The sequence below is a fragment of the Pseudophryne corroboree genome, chromosome 8, assembly GCF_028390025.1.
Source record: "Pseudophryne corroboree isolate aPseCor3 chromosome 8, aPseCor3.hap2, whole genome shotgun sequence".
Classification (NCBI taxonomy): domain Eukaryota; kingdom Metazoa; phylum Chordata; class Amphibia; order Anura; family Myobatrachidae; genus Pseudophryne; species Pseudophryne corroboree.
The window spans coordinates 45,158,313-45,185,902 of NC_086451.1; the positions used below are offsets into that span (position 1 = coordinate 45,158,313).

A 27,590-nucleotide genomic window follows, 5' to 3' on the forward strand; every position below is an offset into this window, starting at 1 on the left:
TGTTTCATGTATCCATTGGCCAAACAGAACGTGGGGGCGGGGTTTCACAGGTCCATCAGGGGGCTGGGCTATACTCTGTACCCGGCATTTAACAGGGAGAAAAAAACAGCCTTTGTGGTGTCTCTACTATTGCTACTATTGATGGTGGAGAACCATTGTTTCTCTATCGTCCTAAGTGGATGCTGGGGTTCCTGAAAGGACCATGGGGAATAGCGGCTCCGCAGGAGACAGGGCACAAAAGTAAAGCTTTTACAGGTCAGGTGGTGTGTACTGGCTCCTCCCCCTATGACCCTCCTCCAGACTCCAGTTAGATTTTTGTGCCCGGCCGAGAAGGGTGCAATTCTAGGTGGCTCTCATAAAGAGCTGCTTAGAGAGTTTAGCTTAGGTTTTTTATTTTACAGTGATTCCTGCTGGCAACAGGATCACTGCAACGAGGGACAGAGGGGAGAAGAAGTGAACTCACCTGCGTGCAGGATGGATTGGCTTCTTGGCTACTGGACATGAAGCTCCAGAGGGACGATCACAGGTACAGCCTGGATGGTCACCGGAGCCACGCCGCCGGCCCCCTCACAGATGCTGAAGCAAGAAGAGGTCCAGAATCGGCGGCTGAAGACTCCTGCAGTCTTCTTAAGGTAGCGCACAGCACTGCAGCTGTGCGCCATTTTCCTCTCAGCACACTTCACACGGCAGTCACTGAGGGTGCAGGGCGCTGGGGGGGGGGGCGCCCTGGGAGGCAAATGAAAACCTTTAAAAAGGCTAAAAATACCTCACATATAGCCCCAGAGGCTATATGGAGATATTTACCCCTGCCTAAATGTACTAAATAGCGGGAGACGAGCCCGCCGGAAAAGGGGCGGGGCCTATCTCCTCAGCACACGGCGCCATTTTCTGTCACAGCTCCGCTGGTCAGGAAGGCTCCCAGGTCTCTCCCCTGCACTGCACTACAGAAACAGGGTATAACAGAGAGGGGGGGCAAAATAAATGGCAATATATTAATATAAAAGCAGCTATAAGGGAGCACTTAATCATAAGGCTATCCCTGTCATATATAGCGCTTTTTGGTGTGTGCTGGCAGACTCTCCCTCTGTCTCCCCAAAGGGCTAGTGGGTCCTGTCTTCGTATAGAGCATTCCCTGTGTGTCTGCTGTGTGTCGGTACGTGTGTGTCGACATGTATGAGGACGTTATTGGTGTGGAGGCGGAGCAATTGCCAAATATGAGGATGTCACCTTCTAGGGGGTCGACACCAGAATGGATGCCTTTATTTGTGGAATTACGGGATAGCGTCAACTCGCTTAAGCAGTCGTTTGCCGACATGAGGCGGCCGGACACTCAATCAGTGCCTGTCCAGGCGCCTCAAACACCGTCAGGGGCTGTAAAACGCCCCTTGCCTCAGTCGGTCGACACAGACCCAGACACAGGCACTGATTCCGGTGGTGAAGGTGACGAATCAACCGTATTTTCCAGTAGGGCCACACGTTATATGATTTTGGCAATAAAGGAGATGTTACATTTAGCTGATACTACAGGTACCACTAAACAGGGTATTATGTGGGGTGTGAAAAAACTACCAGTAGTTTTTACCGAATCAGAAGAATTAAATGACGTGTGTGATGAAGCGTGGGGTGCCCCGATAAAAAACTGCTAATTTCAAAGAAGTTATTGGCTTTATACCCTTTCCCGCCAGAGGTTAGGGAGCGCTGGGAAACACCTCCTAGGGTGGACAAAGCGCTAACACGCTCATCAAAACAAGTGGCGTTACCCTCTCCTGAGACGGCCGCACTTAAAGATCCATCAGATAGGAGGATGGAAAATATCCAAAAAGGTATATACACACATGCAGGTGTTATACTACGACCAGCTATTGCGACTGCCTGGATGTGCAGTGCTGGGGTAGTTTGGTCAGAGTCCCTGATCGAAAATATTGATACCCTGGACAGGGACAATATTTTACTGTCGTTAGAACAAATAAAGGATGCATTTCTTTATATGCGTGATGCACAGAGAGATATCTGCACACTGGCATCACGGGTAAGTGCTATGTCCATTTCGGCCAGAAGAGCTTTATGGACACGACAGTGGACAGGCGATGCGTAGAGGAGTTATTTGGGGTCGGTCTATCGGATTTGGTGGCCACGGCTACGGCCGGGAAATCCACCTTTCTACCTCAAGTCACTCCCCAACTGAAAAAGGCACCGACCTTTCAACCGCAGCCCTTTCGTTCCTTTAAAAATAAGCGAGCAAAGGGCTATTCATATCTGCCACGAGGCAGAGGACGAGGGAAGAGACAGCAACAGGCAGCTCCTTCCCAGGAACAGAAGCCCTCCCCGGCTTCTACAAAAGCCTCAGCATGACGCTGGGGCTTCGCAAGCGGACTCGGGGGCGGTAGGCGGTCGTCTCAAGAATTACAGCGCGCAGTGGGCTCACTCGCAGGTAAATCCCTGGATCCTGCAGATAATATCTCAGGGGTACAGGTTGAAATTAGAGACAGAGCCACCTCGCCGTTTCCTGAAGTCTGCTTTACCAACGTCCCCCTCAGAAAGGGAGACGGTTTTGGAAGCCATTCACAAGCTGTATTCTCAGCAGGTGATAGTCAAGGTACCTCTTCTACAACAAGGGAAGGGGTATTATTCCACTCTTTTTGTGGTACCGAAGCCGGATGGCTCGGTAAGGCCTATTCTAAATCTGAAGTCCTTGAACCTGTACATAAAGAAGTTCAAGTTCAAGATGGAGTCACTCAGAGCAGTGATAGCGAACCTGGAAGAAGGGGACTTTATGGTATCCTTGGACATCAAGGATGCGTATCTCCACGTTCCAATTACCCCTCACACCAGGGGTACCTCAGGTTCGTTGTACAAAACTGTCACTATCAGTTTCAGACGCTGCCGTTTGGTTTGTCCACGGCACCTCGGGTCTTTACAAAGGTAATGGCCGAGATAATATTTCTTCTTCGAAGAAAAGGCGTATTAATTATCCCATACTTGGACGATCTCCTAATAAGGGCAAGGTCCAGAGAACAGCTAGAGATGGGTTTAGCACTATCTCAAGAGGTGCTAAAGCAGCACGGATGGATTCTGAATATTCCAAAATCCCAATTAATGCCGACAACTCGTCTGCTGTTCCTGGGGATGATTCTGGACACAGTTCAGAAAAAGGTTTTTCTTCCCGAAGAAAAAGCCAAGGAGTTATCTGACCTGGTCAGGAACCTCCTAAAACCAGGAAAGGTGTCTGTACATCAATGCACAAGAGTCCTGGGAAAAAATGGTAGCTTCTTACGAAGCAATCCCTTTCGGCAGATTCCATGCAAAGGGATCTGTTGGACAAATGGTCAGGGTCGCATCTTCAGATGCACCTGCGGATAACCCTGTCGCCGAGGACAAGGGTATCCCTTCTGTGGTGGTTGCAGGAGGCTCATCTATTGGAGGGCCGCAGATTCGGCATGCAGGATTGGATCCTGGTGACCACGGAGGCCAGCCTGAGAGGCTGGGGAGCAGTCACACAGGGAAGAAATTTCCAGGGAGTGTGGTCGAGCCTGAAAAAGTCTCTTCACATAAGCATTCTGGAACTAAGAGCAATCTACAATGCTCTAAGCCAGGCGGAACCTCTGCTTCAAGGAAGACCGGTGTTGATCCAGTCGGACAACATCACGGCAGTCGCCCATGTAAACAGACAGGGCGGCACAAGAAGCAGGAGGGCAATGGCAGAAGCTGCCAGGATCCTTCGCTGGGCGGAGAATCACGTGATAGCACTGTCAGCAGTATTCATCCCGGGCGTGGACAACTGGGAAGCAGACTTCCTCAGCAGACACGACCTTCACCCGGGAGAGTGGGGACTTCATCCAGAAGTTTTCCACATGCTATTAAACCGTTGGGTAAAACCAATGGTGGACATGATGGCGTCTCGCCTCAACAAAACACTGGACAGGTATTGCGCCAGGTCAAGAGATCCGCAGGCAATAGCTGTGGACGCGCTGGTAACACCTTGGGTGTACCAGTCGGTATATGTGTTTCCTCCTCTGCCTCTCATACCAAAGGTATTGAGGATTATACGGCAAAGAGGAGTAAGACTAGTGGCTCCGGATTGGCCAAGAAGGACTTGGTACCCGGAACTTCAAGAGATGGTCACGGACGATCCGTGGCCTCTACTTCTGAGAAGGGACCTGCTTCAGCAGGGTACTTGTCTTTTTCAAGACTTACCGCGGCTGCGTTTGACGGCATGGCGTTTGAATGCCAGATCCTAAAAGGAAAAGGCATTCCAGAAGAAGTCATTCCTACCTTGATAAAGGCAAGGAAGGAAGTCACCGCGAAGCATTATCGCCGTATTTGGCGAAAATATGTTGCGTGGTGCGAGCAGCGGAGTGCTCCGATGGAGGAATTTCAACTGGGTCGTTTTCCTACATTTCCTGCAATCAGGATTGTCTATGGGTCTCAAATTGGGATCTATTAAGGTTCAAATTTCGGCCCTATCAATATTCTTCCAAAAAGAATTGGCCTCAGTCCCTGAGGTCCAGATTTTTATCAAAGGAGTACTGCATATACAGCCTCCTGTGGTGCCTAAGGTGGCACCGTGGGATCTAAATGTAGTTTTAGATTTCCTCAAATCCAATTGGTTTGAACCACTAAAGAATGTGGATTTGAAATATCTCACATGGAAAGTGACTATGTTACTGGCCCTGGCTTCGGCCGGGAGAGTATCTGAACTGGCGGCTTTGTTTTATAAAAGCCCTTATTTAATTTTCCATTCGACATAGGGCAGAGCTGCGGACGCGTCCGCATTTTCTCCCTAAGGTGGTATCAGCGTTTCACCTGAACCAGCCTATTGTAGTGCCTGCGGCTACAGACGACTTGAAGGACTCCAAGTTGTTGGACGTTGTCAGAGCCTTAAAATATACATTTAAAGGACGGCTGGAGTCAGAAAATCTGACTCGCTGTTTATACTGTATGCACCCAACAAGTTGGGTGCACCTGCTTCTAAGCAGTCGATTGCTCGTTGGATTTGTAACAAAATTCAACTTGTACATTCTGTGGCAGGCCTGCCACAGCCTAAATCTGTTAAGGCCCATTCCGCAAGGAAGGTGGGCTCATCTTGGGCGGCTGCCCGAGGGGTCTCGGCATTACAACTCTGCCGAGCAGCTACGTGGTCAGGGGAGAACACGTTTGTAAATTTTTACAAATTTGATACCCTGGCAAAGGAGGACCTGGAGTTCTCTCATTCGGTGCTGCAGAGTCATCCGCACTCTCCCGCCCGTTTGGGAGCTTTGGTATAATCCCCATGGTCCTTTCAGGAACCCCAGCATCCACTTAGGACGATAGAGAAAATAAGAATTTACTTACCGATAATTCTATTTCTCGGAGTCCGTAGTGGATGCTGGGCGCCCATCCCAAGTGCGGATTATCTGCAATACTTGTACATAGTTATTGTTAACTAATTCGGGTTATTGTTTAGGAAGCCATCTTTCAGAGGCTCCTCTGTTATCATACTGTTAACTGGGTTTAGATCACAAGTTGTACGGTGTGATTGGTGTGGCTGGTATGAGTCTTACCCGGGATTCAAAATCCTCCCTTATTGTGTACGCTCGTCCGGGCACAGTACCTAACTGGAGTCTGGAGGAGGGTCATAGGGGGAGGAGCCAGTACACACCACCTGACCTGTAAAAGCTTTACTTTTGTGCCCTGTCTCCTGCGGAGCCGCTATTCCCCATGGTCCTTTCAGGAACCCCAGCATCCACTACGGACTCCGAGAAATAGAATTATCGGTAAGTAAATTCTTATTTTTTTTGCCATAGATCGGCCATCAACCATCAATGATTTGTAATCATTAATGGTCGATGGCCATCCCTTCACTATCAGGGAATGGGGGCAGGAAAGTCCATTACATAAAGTGTTGATTAAAAGTGGAATTGTTCTCTTACCTTTCCAGTAGACTTAACTCCCTTCCAGACACAGAAGTAGACAAGTGTCCAGCAGGCAAGCAGACACAGAAGCAGCTCCCAGTTTATAGATCCTATGTCATCCAGACCACTAGAAAGCCTCAGTACTTTGTTCCTGGAAGAATGATTGCAGTGAGCATGTCTGCATTGTAGACAACGGGCCATAGCTACATAGTATTACGTTAGTCCATAACAGACACCTCAGGATGGCTATATGAGAGGTTTAAAGTAGAAAGGAAGGAAGAGGGACAGATAGAAAACGTATAAATTGTGTTTAACATTATTGGGCCGAGATGTATGCTGAACTGTGTAAATTAATATAAAAGGCAACTATATTCATTACAATATCTTAGATTATACATTCATTTTTAGACATTTACTTCATTACTTTGTTTTTGCATCGTTATTTTATATTTATTAGAGGACTCAATGAAATAAGAATTTAGTGAGCGGCCATTTTGTCTCCCAAGAGAGCTCAAGTGTTGTATGTTATGTGAACGTATAAATATTATAATATAGTTTTGAAGACCATTACTATTTATAATGTTTTTTCTCTTACGTCCTAGAGGATGCTGGGGACTCCGTAAGGACCATGGGGATAGACGGGCTCCGCAGGAGACATGGGCACTTTAAGAAAGACTTTAGGTATGGGTGTGCACTGGCTCCTCCCTCTATGCCCCTCCTCAAGACCTCAGTTTACTACTGTGCCCAGAGGAGACTGGGTGCATTACAGGGAGCTCTCCTGAGTTTCCTGTCAGAAAGTATATTCGTTAGGTTTTTTATTTTCAGGGAGCCTGCTGTAACAGACTCCCTGCATCGAGGGACTGAGGGGAGAGAAGCAGACCTACTTTAATGCTAGGCTCTGTTTCTTAGGCTACTGGACACCATTAGCTCCAGAGGGATCGGTACGCAGGTCTCACCCTCGCCGTCCGTCCCAGAGCCGCGCCGCCGTCTTCCTCGCAGAGCCAGAAGATAGAAGCCGGGTGAGTATGAGAAGAAAAGAAGACTTCAGAGGTGGCAGAAGACTTCATGATCTTCACTGAGGTAACGCACAGCAGTAACGCTGTGCGCCATTGCTCCCATACACCTCACACACGGCAGTCACTGTAAGGGTGCAGGGCGCAGGGGGGGCGCCCTGGGCAGCATATGAACCTCTCTCTGGCAAAAATATATATATATATACAGCTGGGCACTGTATATATAATGAGCCCCCGCACTCACCAGCGCCATTTTCTCCACAGCACAGCTCTGAGAGGAAGCTCCCCGGACTCTCCCCTGCTTATTCCACGGTGAAAGAGGGTTTTAATGAAGGGGGGGCACATAATTTGGCGCATATATATATATATATATATATATATATATATATATATATATATATATATATATATATATATATAAACAGCGCTACTGGGTAAACATATTTATTGTGTTTTTTCCTGGGTCATATAGCGCTGGGTGTGTGCTGGCATACTCTCTCTCTGTCTCTCCAAAGGGCCTTGAGGGGGAACTGTCTTCAGATAAGAGGATTCCCTGAGTGTGTAGTGTGTCGGTACGCGTGTGTCGACATGTCTGAGGTAGAAGGCTCTCCTAGGGAGGAGGGGGAGCAAATGAATGTGGTGTCTCCGTCGACAACGCCGACACCTGACTGGATGGATATGTGGAATGTTTTAAGTGCTAATGTAAATTTATTGCACAAAAGATTAGACAAAGCTGAAGCTAGGGAACAGCCAGGGAGTCAACCCATGTCTGTCCCTATGTCGCAGGGACCTTCGGGGTCTCAAAAGCGCCCACTATCCCAAATAGTAGACACAGATACCGACACGGATTCTGACTCCAGTGTCGACTACGATGATACAAAGTTACAGCCAAAATTGGCTAAATGTATTCGATATATGATTATTGCAATAAAAGATGTTTTGCATATCACAGAGGAACCCCCTGTCCCTGACACGAGGGTACACATGTATAAGGGAAAGAAACCTGAGGTAACCTTTCCCCCCTCACATGAGTTGAACGAATTATGTGAAAAAGCTTGGGAATCTCCAGACAAAAAACTGCAGATTCCCAAAAGGACTCTTATGGTGTATCCTTTCCCGCCAATGGACAGGATATGGTGGGAATCCTCCCCTAGGGTGGACAAAGCATTGACACGCTTATCCAAAAAGGTAGCGCTGCCATCCCAAGATATGGCTACCCTCAGGGATCCAGCTGACCGCAAGCAGGAGGTTACCTTGAAGTCCATTTACACACATTCTGGTACCTTACTCAGACCGGCGATTGCGTCGGCCTGGGTTTGTAGCGCTGTAGCAGCATGGACAGGTACCTTATCAGCGGAAATTGAGACCCTAGATAAGGATACCATTTTATTGACCCTAGGGCATATAAAAGATGCTGTCTTATATATGAGAGATGCTCAAAGAGACATTAGTCTACTGGGTTCTAGAATCAACGCTATGTCGATTTCTGCCAGACGAATCCTATGGACACGGCAATGGACAGGTGATGCCGACTCAAAGAGGCATATGGAAGTTTTACCTTACAGGGGTGAGGAATTGTTTGAGGAAGGTCTCTCGGACCTGGGGGTAAATTTACTAAGGTGGGAGATTTTTAGAACTGGTGATGTTGCCCATGGCAACCAATCAGATTCTACTTACCATTTATTTAGCTGCGTCTAGCAGATAATAGATATAATCTGATTGGTTGCCATGGGCAACATCACCAGTTCTAAAAATCTCCCACCTTAGTAAATTTACCCCCTGGTCTCCACAGCTACAGCTGGTAAATCAAATGTTTTGCCTTATATTCCCTCACAGCCTAAGAAAGCGCCACATTTTCAAATGCAGTCCTTTCGATCACAAAGAAACAAGAAAGTACGAGCTGCGTCCTTTCTTGCCAGAGGTAAGGGCAGAGGGAAAAAGCTGCACAACACAGCTAGTTTCCAGGAACAGAAGTCCTCCCCGGCCTCTACAAAATCCATTGCATGACGCTGGGGCTCCGCTAAAGGAGTCCGCCCCAGTGGGGGCACGTCTTCGAGTTTTCAGCCACATCTGGGTTCACTCACAGGTGGATCCCTGGGCAATAGAAATTGTTTCTCAGGGTTACAAGCTGGAATTCGAAGAGGTGCCTCCTCGCCGGTTTTTCAAATCGGCCCTGCCAGCTTCTCCCCCGGAAAGGGAGATAGTGTTAAATGCAATTCACAAATTGTATCTTCAACAGGTGGTGGTCAAGGTTCCCCTACTTCAACAAGGAAGGGGATATTACTCAACCTTGTTTGTAGTCCCGAAACCGGACGGTTCGGTCAGACCCATTTTAAATTTAAAATCCCTGAACCTATACTTGAAAAGGTTCAAGTTCAAGATGGAATCGCTAAGAGCGGTCATCGCCAGCCTGGAAGGGGGGGATTTTATGGTATCTCTGGACATAAAGGATGCATACCTTCATGTTCCCATTTATCCACCTCATCAGGCGTACCTGAGATTTGCGGTACAGGATTGTCATTACCAATTTCAGACGTTGCCGTTTGGGCTTTCCACGGCCCCGAGGATTTTCACCAAGGTAATGGCGGAAATGATGGTGCTCCTGTGCAAGCAAGGTGTCACAATTATCCCGTACTTGGACGATCTCCAGCGAGATCAAGAGAGCAGTTGCTGAACAGCGTATCACTTTCACTGAAGGTGTTACAGCAACACGGCTGGATTCTCAATATCCCGAAGTCGCAGTTGGTTCCTACAACTCGTTTGACCTTCTTGGGCATGATTCTGGATACAGACCAGAAAAGGGTTTATCTTCCGATAGAAAAAGCTCAGGGACTCATGACTCTGGTCAGGAACCTATTGAAGCCAAAACAGGTGTCAGTGCATCACTGCACTCGAGTCCTGGGAAAGATGGTGGCTTCATACGAGGCCATTCCCTTCGGCAGGTTCCATGCGAGGACTTTCCAATGGGACCTACTGGACAAGTGGTCCGGGTCACATCTACAAATTCATCAGTTGATTACCCTGTCCCCCAGAGCCTCCTGTGGTGGCTGAAAAGTGCTCACCTTCTAGAGGGCCGCAGGTTCGGCATTCAGGACTGGATCCTGGTGACCACGGACACAAGCCTTCGAGGTTGGGGAGCAGTCACACAGGGAAGAAACTTCCAAGGTCTTTGGTCAAGTCAAGAGACTTGTCTTCACATCAACATCCTGGAACTGAGGGCCATATACAACGCCCTACGTCAAGCGGAGACCTTACTTCGCGATCAACCAGTTCTGATCCAGTCAGACAACATCACCGCAGTGGCTCATGTAAACCGCCAAGGCGGCACAAGGAGCAGAGTGGCAATGGCGGAAGCCACCAGGATTCTTCGCTGGGCGGAAAATCATGTAAGCGCACTGTCAGCAGTGTTCATTCCGGGAGTGAACAACTGGGAAGCAGACTTCCTCAGCAGACACGACCTGCATCCAGGAGAGTGGGGACTTCATCAGGAAGTCTTCGCACAGATTGCAAGTCAGTGGGGACTGCCCCAGATAGACATGATGGTGTCCCGCCTCAACAAAAAGCTACAGAGGTATTGCGCCAGATCAAAAGACCCTCAGGCGGTAGCTGTAGACGCCCTAGTGACACCATGGGTGTTCCAGTCGGTCTATGTGTTTCCTCCTCTTCCTCTTATACCCAAGGTGTTGAGAATAATAAGAAAAAGAGGAGTTAGAACAATTCTCATTGTTCCAGATTGGCCACGAAGGACCTGGTATCCGGATCTGCAGGAAAAGCTCACAGAAGATCCATGGCCTCTTCCTCTACGACAGGACCTGTTGCAACAGGGGCCCTGTCTGTTCCAAGACTTACCGCGGCTGCGTTTGACGGCATGGCGGTTGAACGCAGGATCCTAGCGGAAAAAGGCATTCCGGATGAGGTCATTCCTACGCTGATAAAGGCTAGGAAGGACGTGACAGCTAAAAATTATCACCGTATATGGCGAAAATATGTTTCTTGGTGTGAGGCCAGGAATGCTCCTACGGAAGAATTCCATCTGGGCCGTTTCCTTCACTTCCTACAAACTGGAGTGAATTTGGGCCTAAAATTAGGCTCCATTAAGGTTCAGATTTCGGCCTTATCCATTTTCTTTCAAAAAGAATTGGCTTCTCTCCCAGAAGTACAGACTTTTGTGAAGGGAGTGCTGCATATTCAGCCTCCTTTTGTACCTCCGGTGGCGCCTTGGGACCTTAACGTGGTGTTGAGTTTCCTTAAGTCGCACTGGTTTGAACCACTTCAAACAGTGGAGTTAAAATATCTCACTTGGAAGGTGGTCATGTTATTACTAGCCTTGGCTTCGGCTAGGCGAGTGTCGGAATTGGCGGCTTTGTCTCATAAAAGCCCCTATCTGGTTTTCCATATGGATAGAGCGGAACTGCGGACCCGTCCTCAATTCTTGCCTAAGGTGGTGTCATCTTTTCATATGAACCAACCTATTGTGGTGCCTGTGGCTACGCGAGACTTGGAGGATTCCGAGTCCCTTGATGTAGTCAGGGCTTTGAAAATTTACGTGGCCAGAACGGCTAGAGTCAGAAAAACAGAAGCACTGTTTGTCCTATATGCAGCCAACAAGGTTGGCGCCCCTGCTTCAAAGCAGACTATTGCTCGCTGGATCTGTAACACGATTCAGCAGGCGCATTCTACGGCTGGATTGCCGTTACCTAAATCGGTCAAGACCCATTCCACTAGGAAGGTGGGCTCGTCTTGGGCGGCTGCCCGAGGGGTCTCGGCATTACAGCTTTGCCGAGCTGCTACTTGGTCGGGTTCAAACACCTTTGCAAAGTTCTATAAGTTTGATACCCTGGCTGAGGAGGACCTCCTGTTTGCTTAATCGGTGCTGCAGAGTCATCCGCACTCTCCCGCCCGTTTGGGAGCTTTAGTATAATCCCCATGGTCCTTACGGAGTCCCAGCATCCTCTAGGACGTAAGAGAAAATAAGATTTTAAACCTACCGGTAAATCTTTTTCTCGTAGTCCGTAGAGGATGCTGGGCGCTTGTCCCAAGTGCGGACTACTTCTGCAAGACTTGTATATAGTTTTGCTTACATAAGGGTTATGTTATAGTTTTCATCGGTCTTGGACTGATGCTATGTTGTTTTCATACTGTTAACTGGTTAGTATATCACAAGTTATACGGTGTGATTGGTGTGGCTGGTATGAATCTTGCCCTTGGATTAACAAACATCCTTTCCTCGTACAGTCCGTCTCCTCTGGGCACAGTTTCTCTAACTGAGGTCTGGGCACAGTTTCTCTAACTGAGGTCTGGAGGAGGGGCATAGAGGGAGGAGCCAGTGCACACCCATACCTAAAGTCTTTCTTAAAGTGCCCATGTCTCCTGCGGAGCCCGTCTATCCCCATGGTCCTTACGGAGTCCCCAGCATCCTCTACGGACTACGAGAAAAAGATTTACCGGTAGGTTTAAAATCTTATTTTTTTAAACTGTGAAATTATATCTATAGCCTTCAGTTCAGTAGTTTAAACATAAATGCTTTTCTGTGAGGAAAGCTAAACTTTTCAATTTGCTTGCACGGTAATGTACCATTGAGCACAAAGCATGCAATTACAGTACATAGATTAGCTTCAGCCTAAGATTTAAACTTTAAAATGACCTTTGATATTAAGATATGGCAATATCACACCTAAGAGGGCAACTGTTTTGTTTGGGTGCAGAGTGCAGCTGAGATAACTTGCCTATAAACAGTGGTGGCGGGCATTTTGTGAAACCAGTGATTCATTTATAAAGCAACTATATCCATTACAATAACTTCAAATATTATTTTTTATTTCATTATTTTTGCTTTTGCATACTTATTTGATATTTATTTAAAAAAATGTCACTAGTCCCTAGTTCATTTTAATTATGCATTCTCATGAGTATAAGTTCAGGCCACAAAATGGCTGCATCCAGTGTGAATCAATGACTACTGCACTGGTTCCCAAACTTTCTTGAATCACGGAGCCCTAGAGTATATTTTTTTTTTGTTCATAGCAACCCTAGGCCAGAAGTTGAGAAATTTAGAGAGAAATATTAAATTAAGTAAATTATGTTTATACAATATGTCATCCTTAGGTTCAGTTGAGTGAGGTGTGGTGAGGGGCAAGACTATGACCCTGGGCGTCCATCTGCACATGGGTCAAGTGACGCACGCACTGTGGAGGGTGCTGAGAGGGATCTGATTGGATCCCTCCCAGGGGGCAATGTGATAAAAGCCTATAAGCGTCTATAAGGTAACGCCACATAAATATGGCATTACCTACCTCATCCAAGTTCCAGAGTGTATCGCATTCCGGAACCTGGTGCAGCCAGACCTCCGAAAATGGCATTTCCTGAGGTATGATCGCACTTTTAGCGTTGACACATCCCCTAAGGTTTTCGCATACTCGGCTGATCAAAATAGTGGTACAGGGACCCCAAAATAATATCAGACATAGCTTTCAATAAACCAGTCTCTTGTAACTAAATATTATGGAAAATGGTGACATTCTTGGTTTTATCATTTCTAAAACCACAACAATTGCTTATGTGATACCCTATTCATTTTCCGCATGAAGAGCTCTTTAATCAAATTTATGGTGGGAAACTGGTGCAGAGGTATCTGCAACACGATGGTGTTGCCTATAGCAACCAATCCCAAGTATATTATTAAAAAATCTACCAAGAATTTTAGCAATTTATGCTTACATCATTTATTATCCTTTAGAAATTATCTTTTCTTGCCCTTTTTATTTTTTTTATTTTTTCTCTACTTTATATTGATCTATTTATTTCCTCTCGGTTGCTAATAGCTTTTCTAAACTGCAAGAGTCATTTAATGAAAGAGAAGAAAGACATTCAGCATTTTGTAATCATAGTTGAGACTGTGAAGGTTTTTGTAATTAATCTCTCAGCTATCATCAGACAAGACAGCTGTATGCGTTTATGTTTATTATATGCTACAGTATATGGCGACAAACATTTTTTCTGGGACTTCTATAACAAAACTGCTACAACTGCATAATTGCCATTAGCAGATTTTTATTAGTTAGCTGTCCTATTTTTTTTATAATTATTATTTGCACTACCAATATACAGTATAGAAGTCATTAATCAGTGACCAGATTCACAATACAGCACCGTAAGACATCACAAAGAAACCACATTTCAAGAAAAGAGGGGAAGGGGAGTACAAAGAGTAATTAAATAATGATAACAATATAATAGTAATCAAAAACGGGATAGGCTGTTTTCAAGCTCACATGTTTCAGAATCATGCTAACAAGACCATCCCACCCTGCAGCTACCAGCGAGAGGCCATTCCGCTCCAGTCCTGGGGGTTGCAGGGGCGCAGTGCATGGGCACATCTCCCCTTATCGCCACTCGCTCGCAACACTGCAAGAAAATATCATAGCAAGAGAACGTACAAAAGCACAGGAAGTGAAGTACTGCATGACAAAAGGGAATCTACAGTTATATCGATGACGTACCCAAATATCTAACATTATAAAACTAAAAAAGATATATACATACTTGCAAGACTTTGATTACATGTGAAACTAGTAAACAGTTGTTACAGGGGAATACATTAGAAAGACCCTTTATATATGCACTAGGCCTAGACAACTTGTGGTGTTGCCAGGTCATCCCTTTAATAAGGGACACAAATGAATTACACATGTTCTGTGGCTGATTAAAAACAGGTGAAATGAGCCACAGAAGCTATGTTCCTTAATAATGGTGAGATCTGGCTACCCCACTTTGTGGCATACCGGTTGTTAAGAAACTACATGTACAAGCATGCCCTGCCAGCCAAGACTGTGGTGATGAGGGATTGGATGTAGTATAAAAGTTTTTGTGTGTGCTTGGAGCATTTAGTGTAAAAGTAGTTCTGATGCCAAGCAGAAGCCACTGAGTGTTATAAACATCAGTGCGGCATTATAACTTGTTTACATACAATCACAGTTTATTCCAGTAAATCTAAGCACACACTGTTCCCTGGAGACGGGAGGCTCTGAGGACTGACAAGAAGCAATACAAGAAAGGGAATACTATGTTTGACGTTAGCTAATGAATGAATGATTTGTGGGGAAAAGGAAGGACAACGTTATAATGAACTACACAATAAAATAAGTAATTGGTGTGAAAGATCCTGATACAGCTGGTGCACTCCTGGGGTTCCAAACAGGACAGCAACTTGTGAAGCGCGTGAATTTGCAAAGTAAGATGGCGAAAGTTTGTACAGTCCAATGGGAGATAATGGGCAAATTGGTTCATTCCTTGTCTATTACAAACTGAATACATCAAAGCCCTTGCTTGTGTACGGCCATTTTGTAACAGCCAAAGGACTTGATATTTCCAACACTTTAGAGGCTCTGGAGTTTGGGTCTGGTTCTAATTAGTATTTGACATATTCCAATTAAAGTTCTGTGGAAAATCTATTTCTTGGTGCACTTTGACTCAATGAAACACACAAATGAAATGTGTAAGAGACAGTTCTGACGTCTCCTTATCTCAAGATGAATAAAAGTAATAAATTAATTAATTATGAGGAAAAGTGAAAAGCCTGAATAAATTAAGTGTGTGTTTCTAAGGTGTTAGTAGGATTGACCCTGAACTGTTTCCGCCACACACATTTTACAGATGTATCCCGCAAAGCAGATTGAGGGCCGGATGTAATGAGGTCCGAGTTGGCTGGGGGTGCGGGTTCCCGGCTGAACTCTGACTTTTTTTTTTTGTTAAAGGGGCAATCATTACAAGGCAAAACCATGCCTTGTAAATGATTGCCGCTTTAAAAAAAAAAAAGTCTGAGTTTGTCCGGGAACCCGCACCTTCAGCCAACTCGAACGACATTACATCTGGCCCTGATTATCTTTATAATGTTCAAGTTGGTCACAATTTCCATTTGGGGCACCAATATATATAGCAGGGCAGAGCCAGCTGGGCCGACCCATACCCACAGTATAAAGACATCGGGCCGTATGGATGGTGTAATGGTTAACATTACTGCTTCCCAGCACTGAGGTAATAAGGTCGATGCCCATCATGTCCCTAACTGTGAGGAGTTTGTATATTACCCAGTGCTTGTGTGAGTTTCCTCCAAAAATATACTGGTAGGTTAATTTGCTCCCAACAAAAAATAAACCCCAGTGTGTGTGTGTGTGTGTGTGTGTGTGTGTGTGTGTGTGTGTGTGTGTGTGTGTGTGTGTGTGTGTGTGTGTGTGTGTGTGTGTGTGTGTGTGTGTGTGTGTGTGTGTGTGTGTGTATATACATGGGCAGACTAAATGGGCCAAGTGGTTCTTATCTTAAACTCTATGTTTCTATAGATGGGACTAACTCATACTTGCCGATATTGCTGCCCCCTCTTACGGGAGAGGGCAGCCTGGACAGCGTACAGGGGGGGGGGGGGGGGGCGTGTCCGGTAGTGAGGGGGCGTGTTCGGGGCGTGGCGGCATAAAAACGTGATCAGCCCCCCGCTATTCAGTGCCGAGGAAACAGGGACTGGAGAGCGAGGGGCGGACCTACGATGATGCGATTCAGCGCAAATCGCGTCATCGGGTCCCCCTCAGACCGCCCATTAGTGCTCCGATGTTGGTGGCCAAGTGGGGGGTACGGGAGCTGGCGGCAGGTGTGGGACGCTTGTTGACCTTTCCGGGGGGCCACCTGATTTTCGGGAGCCTCCCAGCAATTCCGAGAGGGTAGGCAAGTATGGACTAACTACTGAGGTACATACGTGTAATGGTTCTGTCCAGAAAGAAGTGACAAATACAAGTGTGACTTACACATGTGAATGGTAATGTGGTTTTGACATCTGACTTCTGAAGCAGGAATTTTTAGAGTGTTTGATAAATACCCCATTAGGTTAGGACACACACAAGGGTGAAAAACACCCATATGTGTAAAAGAAAAACTACAAAAACAAAAACAAATCCATACAAAACAAATGATCATTTCATGCCACTATGTAGTAAATATTTAGCAGTGTTTTATCATGATGCATAGACCTCATAACATTGGCTGGCAGGATATGCTGGATCATGTAGTTCTACAGCATTTGGGTATTGCCTAAACCTATCCTAGAGGGCTCATGGGAGTCTGCATACAGTTCCTATTTGATGAGGGACAAAACAATAGGAATTGCCCCCCATGCCGCCATTTTCTTCCCACCTCTCTACACTGATTGTTGTTTTATTTTCCACAACGAATAAATAATCCATAAACTGGACGTAACTCAGTCACTACACAAGAGGTCTGCCAAGAGATTCCTCAGACAATGCTGACCACTGCTTCACACTCTGTGCTCCCTCATTCTCTGCATCTCCCGGGCCTCCCCCAAACCACCAACCTACTCGCACATTAACCGCTTTGCTGAGGCCGTCCCTGCAGCAAAGGGGCTATAATGACTTGCAGGGTGGATGGTGCTGCTTGGACAACGGCATGATATAATTACACCATAGATTACATCAGGGAGACTCGTCTTTTGCCCAATACCAACAGGTCACATATTCCTGCTTACTTTCAACACTGCCCCCACCCCCCATTACGTTTTTCAGCGGGGGATCCCCAGAACACCCACATCACATGACCTCTCTGAAGCCTCAGTCACAGGAGACAATTATTCTAGCATTGCTGCATAATAACAGTCCACAACTTTCTGTGCCATGGATATGAGTTCTAGTTGTGTAACTAACATGGCACCTGACTGGATATTACCACTGGCCCTATTTATTCAGGTACCATAAGTTACCCTCAGTCTGAGCTACTCGCCCTGACATGAAAGCTTTACCATTGTCTCTGGAAACAGGCAATGATGGGGAGAGGGGGGAGAGGGGACCTCACGCCAAATTACTAATGCAGGGAGGAGGGCGGGGGGGGGGGGGCAATTTAAAGATAAACGATTGTCCAAAAGTGAACAAACCCTTTAAGCAGAGACCCACAAAACAAATGAAACTACTGTACTCAAGCAAAAAAGGGGTCTATTCATAGAGAAGAGAAAATGACTATTTTGCTGTATAATACAGGGCTTTTCTCTGCCTGGTGCTATTCACAGAGCAGGGGGTTTATTTACTAATATTCGTGTTTTTGCCGTTTTGAAGGGTGTTTGATCTCGAATGGTATCGGGTGCATTTTACTGCAACTTTTTGAATCCTGATACGGTCATTCACTAAGCTGCCGAGTTTTGCACATTCGTTTTTCAGATGTCGATGTGATTCGTAATATCAGGCAGTGTTTTACGGGAGTGATGAGTAAAACACTGCCTGACAAAACACAAGGAATCCCCGGCCGGATCTGTGAGATCCGTGCAGGGCTTCATTGTGTACCTTAAAAAGTTCATTAAAGTCTTAAAAAAGTTAGAAAAAATTGCGTGGGGTCCCCCCTCCTAAGCATAACCAGCCTCGGGCTCTTTGAGCCGGTCCTGGTTGAAAAAATATGGGGGGGAAAAATGACAGGGGTTCCCCCATATTTAATCAACCAGCACCGGGCTCTGCGCCTGGTCCTGGTTCCAAAAATACGGGGTACAAAAAGCGTAGGGGTCCCCCGTATTTTTGAAACCAGCACTGGGCTCCACTAGCTGGGGAGATAATGCCACAGCCGGGGGACACTTTGATATTGGTCCCTGCGGCCGTGCCATTAAAACCCCAACTAGTCACCCCTGGCCGGGGTACCCTGGAGGAGTGGGGACCCCTTCAATCAAGGGGTCCCCCCCTCCAGCCACCCAAGGGCCAGGGGTGAAGCCCGAGGCTGTCCCCCCCCATCCAAGGGCGGCGGATGGGGGGCTGATAGCCTTGTTTACAAAATGTGAATATTGTTTTTAGTAGCAGTACTACAAGTCCCAGCAAGCCTCCCCCGCAAGCTGGTACTCAGAGAACCACAAGTACCAGCATGCGGTGGAAAACCGGGCCCGCTGGTACCTGTAGTACTACTACTAAAAAAATACCCCAATAAAAACAGGACACACACACCGTGAAAGTACAACTTTATTACATACATGCACACCAACATACACACATACTTACCTATGTTCCCACGAGGCTCGGTCCTCTTCTCCATGTAGAATCCTAGGGGTACCTGTGTAAAAAATTATACTCACATAATCCAGGGTACCTTCTGTTCTTTGTATAATCCACGTACTTGGCAAAATAAAAAAACGGAAACCCGACCACGCACTGAAAGGGGCCCCATGTTTACACATGGGACCCCTTTCCCCGACTGCCAGGACCCCCCTGACTCGTTTCAAAGGGGGTCCCTTCAGCCAATCAGGGAGCACCACGTCGTGGCACTCTCCTGATTGGCTGTGTGCTCCTGTAGTGTCTGTCAGGCAGCACACGGCACAGATACAATGTAGCGCCTATGCGCTCCATTGTAGCCAATGGTGGGAACTTTGCGGTCAGCGGTGAGGTTACTTTCGGTCAACCGCTGACCGCAAAGTTCCCACCATTGGCTACAATGGAGCGCATAGGCGCTACATTGTATCTGTGCCGTGTGCTGCCTGACAGACACTACAGGAGCACACAGCCAATCAGGAGAGTGCCACGACGTGGCGCTCCCTGATTGGCTGAAGGGACCCCCTTTGACACAAGTCAGGGGGGGTCCTGGCAGTCGCGGAAAGGGGTCCCATGTGTAAACATGGGGCCCCTTTCAGTGCATGGTCGGGTTTCCGTTTTATTATTTTGCCAAGTACGTGGATTATACAAAGAACAGAAGGTACCCTGGATTATGTGAGTATAATTTTTTACACAGTTACCCCTAGGATTCTACATGGAGAAGAGGAGCGAGCCTCGTGCGAACATAGGTAAGTATGTGTGTATGTTGGTGTGCATGTATGTAATAAAGTTGTACTTTCACGGTGTGTGTGTCCTGTTTTTATTGGGGTATTTTTTTAGTAGTAGTACTACAGGTACCAGCGGGCCCGGTTTTCCACCGCATGCTGGTACTTGTGGTTCTCCAAGTACCAGCTTGCGGGGAGGCTTGCTGGGACTTGTAGTACTGCTACTAAAAACAATATTCACATTTTGTAAACAAGGCTATCAGCCCCCCATCCGCCGCCCTTGGATGGGGGGGACAGCCTCGGGCTTCACCCCTGGCCCTTGGGTGGCTGGAGGGGGGGGACCCCTTGATTGAAAGGGTCCCCACTCCTCCAGGGTACCCCGGCCAGGGGTGACTTGTTGGGGTTTTAATGGCACGGCCGCAGGGACCGATATCAAAGTGTCCCCCGGCTGTGGCATTATCTCCCCAGCTAGTGGAGCCCGGTGCTGGTTTCAAAAATATGGGGAACCCCTACGCTTTTTGTCCCCCGTATTTTTGGAACCAGGACCAGGCGCAGAGCCCGGTGCTGGTTGATTAAATATGGGGAAACCCTGTCATTTTTCCCCCCATATTTTTTCAACCAGGACCGGCTCAAAGAGCCCGAGGCTGGTTGTGCTTAGGAGGGGGGACCCCACGCAATTTTTTTTTCAGATTTTACACTAAACAGACCCTTTCCCATAGATAACCATGCACAGATCTCACTGATCCATGCATGGTTATCCAAACTCGACTGGAAAAAGCAGGTCTATTTTTTTGCTGCTTTTTTTAACGAATAGAAAAAAAACAGACCCGCACTTGAGCACTCAGAGACTAACACCCAAATACGAATGAATAGTGAATGCCCGTATTCTATGAAATAACAGCCGCGTTTGACCGATGGTCTATTCATTCGTATTTCGGAACGTTGTCATTCAAACCATTACGAATAGACCAGACACTGCCGAGATTGGTGCTTAGTGAATTCCCGGATTGGGACTTAGAAAAAAAAACACAAATCGTCCAAACTCGGATTTTTAGTAAATACTGGCCCAGGTTTCCGTGGAAGAGTTCCTAACTCCGTGGCTGAATTGCATCACCATACTATAGTGTGGTGAGTGCGATTCAGTAAAGGACGGACAGTTCAGCTTTCCGTTCCGCAGCCGTGTACAGATTCGCCATCATAATATGTACTACAATGCAAAAAGGACTGGAAAGTTGGAAGTCGGCACCAGCGCCTTTATAGACCAGGAGCCGCTGCTGTCTCTCCTGAACTCAAACGCAGCCGCATGCTCAGGAAGGACCTGCCTTCACCTCCACACTTCTCGCAGAGGACCGCATTGAGCCAATGCGATATATCGTGAAAAGTAACAATTAATTTACGCCGATCTTCATGAATAGACCCCAAAATGTTTTCATGGTTTCACTCTGCAGTATATCATATATCATATATGGGATTTACTGTGTTACTATAATGTGTTTCCCCAATTCAGCTGTCAGCTGAAATCTGCGGAGGAATAATTGAGTTAAGGGGAGATTTATTTACCATTCTAAAGAAAACAAGTGGAGCCATTGCCCTTAGCAACCAATCAGGTTGTCACTATTATTTTATAGATAACTGGTTTATACATTAAGATTGGCATCTACAGTTGCCACATTAGGCAAAATCAGTGCTGCAAGTATGGCGGTACAGGGCGGTACTGCGTACCAGTAATAAATTGTCAGCTGGTACGCAGTACCGCCGGGCCGCCACCTTGCAGCCATATGTGTATCTGGCACTGTGGGGGCATATGTGTATCTGGAACTGTGGGGGCATATCTGGCACTATGGGGGCATATGTATATCTGGCACTGTGGAGGCATATTTGTATCTGGCACAGTGGGGGCATATCTAGCACCGTGGGGGCATATGTGTATATGGAACTATTGGGGGCATATGTGTATCTGGCACTATTGGGGGCATATGTGTATCTGACACTGCTCTATTGGGGGCATATGTGTATCTGGCACTGTTGGTGGCATATGTGTATCTGGCACTGCACTATTGGGGTCATATGTGTATCACGCCCCCCCATATGTGTATCACGTCCCCATTTTCATTGGCCACGCCCCATGTGGCATGTGGCCACACCTATTTTTTAGTGCACGCACACAGTACCACTAAGAATTATTTTCTAATTGCACCACTGGCCAAAATGATAGCTATACAGATAACAGCTGATTGGACTGCAACAGAATGGGAATAGCAATGGGTTATCCAGTGTTATTCGGAATAAAATCACCATATTTAAGTCCAAGTTTGGAAATACGCGTTGGAAAACACTATCCTTGCAAAGGTTCTCTCACAATACTCGCTAAGATTTAGTTAACACATTGCATTAGAATAATAATTTATTCTAGGCCAAACTGTTCTTTATCAGGTAGAATAGCACATAGCACACATTGGGGCAGATGTACTAATCCTTGGAGAGAGATAAAGCAGAGACTCATAAACTACCATCTAACCAGCTCCAGTCATTTTTCAAACACAGCCTGTAACATAGCAGTTAAAAGCTGATTGGCTGGTACTTTATCTCTCTCCACTATATCCAAGGCTTAGTACATCTGCCCCATTGTTTTACGTCATCTATGCACAATGGCGCAAACCATTTTGTAAGCCTAACCACCATTCATGAGAATCATCCTATCAGTTCTCTGTACTAGGGTCATGTGACATCTGAGGCATTCAGAAGTTGATTTATCAAATGACATTTTGTAATGGAAGAGGAACTGGAAATGGAAACTAAAACAACGCTTCAAGTTCCATTTATGCTCCGTGCCCAGTAGAAAAAAATGGGCCCTCTAATGGGATAAGTAAGTCATTCTGGATAGTTAAAACAATATAAATAAGTAGCAGCAAAAGGTCATTTGTTATCACTGTAAATTAAATATATATAGGTCCCTAACTGACACGGTAATAGGTACTTTTTGTCTCGATTATGTTGTGATTTCCTATAGAATTGGAAAGCTGCATTCTCAAAGAGAAGAGAAGTGAGCCAGTGGAGAAGTTGCCCATGGCAACCAATTAGCATTGACGTCACATTTAAAATTTGCAATGCATACTATAAAAGTATACAGAGCAGCTGATTGGTTGCCAAGGGCAACATCTCCACAGGCTGACTTCTCCACTTTTATCACTGCTTAGTACATGTGCTCCAAACCCAGCCTGTAAAATGACAGTTAGGAGCTGATTGGTTGGTATTTTATCTCTTTCCACTTAATCTCTCTCCAAGCTTTGATACATCTCCCCCAAAGGATGGTTCAGCTCATACAATATCTGTCTCTCTCTCTCTGACTGTAGACAACTGGTACACTTTATATACAGTCTGATTGTACATTTGATCTACAATGTTCAAAAATCATGAATTCACACATCGATAAGATGAAAGAAAAAAAAGAAAAGAAAAAAAATGTCACTTACTCCCAAAACTCGGTGACCGGAGACACCTTATCAGACAGCTCGTCGCAGGTGAGATTCCCAAAGGTGGAGTTTGCAGTACCATTGCTGCAGTCATGGTGTCGGAAGATCTCAACACAGTCTGGGGTGTTCCAGGTGTTGTTGCACTGTGACCAGGGCAGCACGGACGTGAACGACTTCACCAGGTAGTAAACGCCCCACGTCAAGATCATGATGTAATACGTGTTGCAGAAAAAGACTATTACCACGGATGCGAAGCCGATTCCTACAGCATAAACACAAAATGAAGAAAGAAAAAAGAAAAAAGGTTTTAAGAAAAAGGGCCAAGAAAGAAAAAAAGATTGGAATATACAAGGTTTGTGCTCCATGTGTATTATGAAATCACCATACATTTCTAACAGCGTAATTCAACCTCTATTTCAATAATATTGCATATTGGAACAGCAGCTTCTGTTTACTATAGGGCTTTCCAAACACAGATCCCTGACCTTGAGCCAATGAATGGCTAGATTATGGTATTCTGGCACTTGCTACTACCAATTTCTTATTTTTCATATATATGCAGCTACATTATGCAGGTGATGGGAGATTTGCAGAATGCAAAAAAGTGGGCATGGCTTATGCAAAATTCAGGCATTATTAAAGCTTCTGTGGGAGGAGCATACACTCATTGAGATCTAAGGGGGTCATTCCGACCTGTTCGCACGCTGCCGTTTGTCGCAACGCAGCGACCTGTTCACTACTGCGCATGCACCGCAATGCGCGTCATACGGGTACAAAGCGGATCGTTGCTGAGCGATGGATTTAACAAAGAACCCATTTCCACAGCCGATTGCAAGGAGAGGAAAAAGGCGCTTGTAAGTGTCAACTGACCGTTTTCTGGGAGTGTTTGGGAAAATGCAGGCGTGTCCAAGCGTTTGCAGGGCGGGTTACTGAAGTCAATTCCGGGACCAGACAGGCTGAAGTGATCGCAGCGGCTGAGTACGTTCTGAGCTACTCAGAAACTGCACAAAATGTTTTTGCAGAGCTCGGCTGCACAGGCGTTCACACACTTGCTATGCTAAAATACACTCCCCTAGAGACGGCGACTATCTGATCGCAGCGCTGCAAAAAGTAGCTAGCGAGCGATCAACTCGGAATGACCCCCTGAGAGCCAAGTGATCTGAACTTTTGGAAGTTTCTTCAGGATCATGGGGTAACAATTTTCAAATAACAATATTAGAATCAACCATGCCTTTAAGAAGACCAAATTCTTCTCTATAACTAGGATGTGTGGCGCCCTGAGTGGACAAAGGGCAATGTGCATTGCATGGAGCAGGGATGGCCATGGACCACCAATGGCAGACGGTTTTGCCATTGATGGCACAGAACTCCCTGATGTTTTTTTTCCCCCGCCTTTCTCCCTGGCAACAGGATATGGAGCCTAGCTGCGCCCCCCGATATGACTCACAAATCCCCAACCCTGCCTCTGATTGCCAGATGCCCGGTAAGTAATAGATTACTATTGGTGGGTGGAACCATCAGTGGTTCCCCTGTTGATGGTTTCATATTATCGACGTTAACCACCAATGGTACCATCGATAGTGATCATTGATGGTTAACCCACTCCTGGTCATCCCAAGAACGGAGGCTCTCCAATCTCGCCCTATTTTTATTCCCCTCCTCCCTGTATGGGCAGCTAAACTCTCTGATGAATGTCTAATGGCAGTCATATCTGTGGAGTCCTGAATAGTCACACATGTTTTTATGTCAATGAAGCAATAAATAATAGTCGTACATCACACAAATGAGTCACGAGTAGGACGCATGACAATAATCCTTAACCATCAGCACACGCCTCAGATTATAGAACGTAGAGGTAATGAGAAAAGGCCATTACATGTATTCAATTAACGAGAGGCAGCCGGGGGCTATAGCAGCACAACCTTGTCAGACAAGAGGTGGAAATACAGTTCCCGCCTGAACTGGAAACGCTTTGCTGAGCTCACATACATTAGTTTAGGGTCACGAGACAGCTACCAGTCAGGGGGAAAAAAGGAACAGTCTGAATCGAAATATTCTGCAACCCACGGGAAGGAAAACAGAGGCAGCAGCATTTTGGCACATGTACTGTACAATCACAGCATTTGTCTTAACCAGTATATATAGGATTAGGGGTGTAGCCAGAATTTTGTGGGCCCCATAGCAACATTTTGAAGGGGCCCTTTCAAAAGACAGATACAGCAGATGCTAATTTTATGTCCTGTAATAGTGCTCTAGTTCATTTTCTAAGCCACAGTAGTACCTTAGTTAATGGTATGCCCCATAGTAGTGCCTTACTTAATGCTATGGGGGTAATTCAGACCTGATCGCTTGCTAGCTATTTTTTGCAGCGCTGCAATCAGATAGTCGCCGCCTACAGGGGAGTGTATTTTAGCTTTGCAAGTGGGCGATCGCTTGTGCAGCCGAGTGGTACAAAAAGAGTTTGTGGACTTACTCAGCCGCTGTGATCACTTCAGCCTGTTCAAGACCGGAATTGACGTCAGACACCCGCCCTGCAAACGCTAGGACACGCCTGCGTTTTTCCCACCACTCCCAAAAAACGGTCAGTTGACACACAGAAACGCCTTCTTCCTGTCAAAATCTCCTTGCGATCGGCTGTGCAAATGGATTCTTCGTAAAACCCATCGCCCAGCAACGATCCGATTTGTAGCCGAGCAATGCGCCTGTGCATTGATGTGCATACACATGCGCAGTTCTGACCTGATTGCAGCACAGTGAAAAAAGCTAGCGTGCAATCAGGTCTGAATCACCCCCTATGCCCCATAGTAGTGCCTTAGTTAATGTTATGCCCCATAGTAGTGCCTTAGTTAATGCTATGCCCCATAGTAGTGCCGTAGTTAATGTTATGCCCCATAGTAGTGCCTTAGTTAATGTTATGCCCCCATAGTAGTGCCTTAGTTAATGCTATGCCCCATAGTAGTGCCGTAATTGATGTTATGCCTCATAGTAGTGCCATAGTTAATGCTATGCCCCACAGTAGTGCCTTATTTAATGCTAGGCCCCATAGTAGTGCCTTAGTTAATGCTATGCCCCACAGTAGTGCCATAGTTGATGTTATGCCCCATAGTATTGCCGTAGTTAATGCTATGCCCCATAGTAGTGACCTACTTTATTTAAAGGACCGTAGTAGTGCATAGTAGGTCCCATTATGTCACATTGCAGGGCTGCCAGTGTACATTATGCAACACAGTCTCCACAATTCACATTATGCCAGTGTCCACAGTTTATATTATGCCACATTATAGTGCCCTCAGCTCATATTGTGCCACATTAAAATGCCCACATTCTTATTATGTAGCATGACAGTCCTCTCTAATTCATATTATACCAGTTTACAATGAGCAGGTCAGATTATGTCACATTACAGTGCACAGCTCAGATTATGCCATATTATAGTCTCCCTTTGCATTAAAGAATCCACGACACACCTTTCACTGACAATAGAATGTCACCCCATTGATCCCGGGCAACAGCACAGACCTAATAGCTTAGAAGATAAATCCGAGAATTTGATATGCAACTACAGATCTGGGCCCAGTGCCCCCTAAGCCTCTATGCCCCATAGCAATGGCTCACCCAGTATCCACTATAGCTACATGCAAGTAAAAGACTTTTAATTCTTATTCTAGCAATTAACTTTCTTCTACCTTGTCAGCCTGTCTCAAATATTTAAAGGGCTTTCCCATAGTGCATGTTGCACCGGGCACTTCTCCTATACAGTGGTGCACCTGGGAGGGATCACCTGGGACTCTTGTCATTTGCCTAATGTAGCTGCGTCCTATATTTACCAATAGGTATATACCTCTACTGGAATGTATTATGTATCAGAATGGGTAGAAATTACAGTGAGGCTCTTGATCCATCCCAACTCTCCCAACATCATTAGTAAAGGGCAAGGCCTCGGTCCCGACTAATATGAGAGATGACCATATGGACCATAAGGATACTTTCAAAGAACCCCTTCCTAAAATTGTCTGTACCCTTCCTGTGTGTGACTTTGCCTCTGCCATAACCCATCTGCTTTCAGAAGAGTCTGCAACAATTTTGGGGTCTATTTACTAAACCTTGGAGAGAGATAAAGTGGATCTCCGTCTACTTTATCTCTATCCAATTCTCAGTAAATAGACCCCCTTTGTCCCTTAGGGACTTTTTTGGGATCAGTTGGGTTTTGGCAAATGTATGCTAATTGCCTTCACACCAGATTAATAATTCCCAGTACTTCAGAACTGAAGATGAGTTAATAAATGTACTGACCTTGGAAAAGAGGAGCTATGTTCCACACAGCAATACTTCCGGCTTTCATAAACTGTCCCAGCGCTATTTCCAGGAAAAAAATGGGAATTCCACCAAAGATGGCGATCAGGACATAGGGAATGAGAAAGACACCTATAGAGAG

At 46.0% G+C, this 27,590-nt stretch overlaps 1 protein-coding gene across 1 annotated transcript in view; it reads right to left on the minus strand.

Moving 5' to 3' along the window:
* The window catches only part of SLC6A8 (solute carrier family 6 member 8), a 95,352-nt gene that overhangs the window by 44,840 nt on the left and 22,922 nt on the right, over positions 1–27,590 (minus strand). The window contains exons 2-4 of the mRNA XM_063936309.1: positions 27,449–27,580; positions 23,156–23,417; positions 5,910–6,042 (exon numbers count right to left, since the gene is read on the minus strand). Of these exons, the coding sequence (XP_063792379.1) occupies positions 5,910–6,042; positions 23,156–23,417; positions 27,449–27,580 (527 nt within the window). The remainder of the gene's footprint in view (positions 1–5,909; positions 6,043–23,155; positions 23,418–27,448; positions 27,581–27,590) is intronic.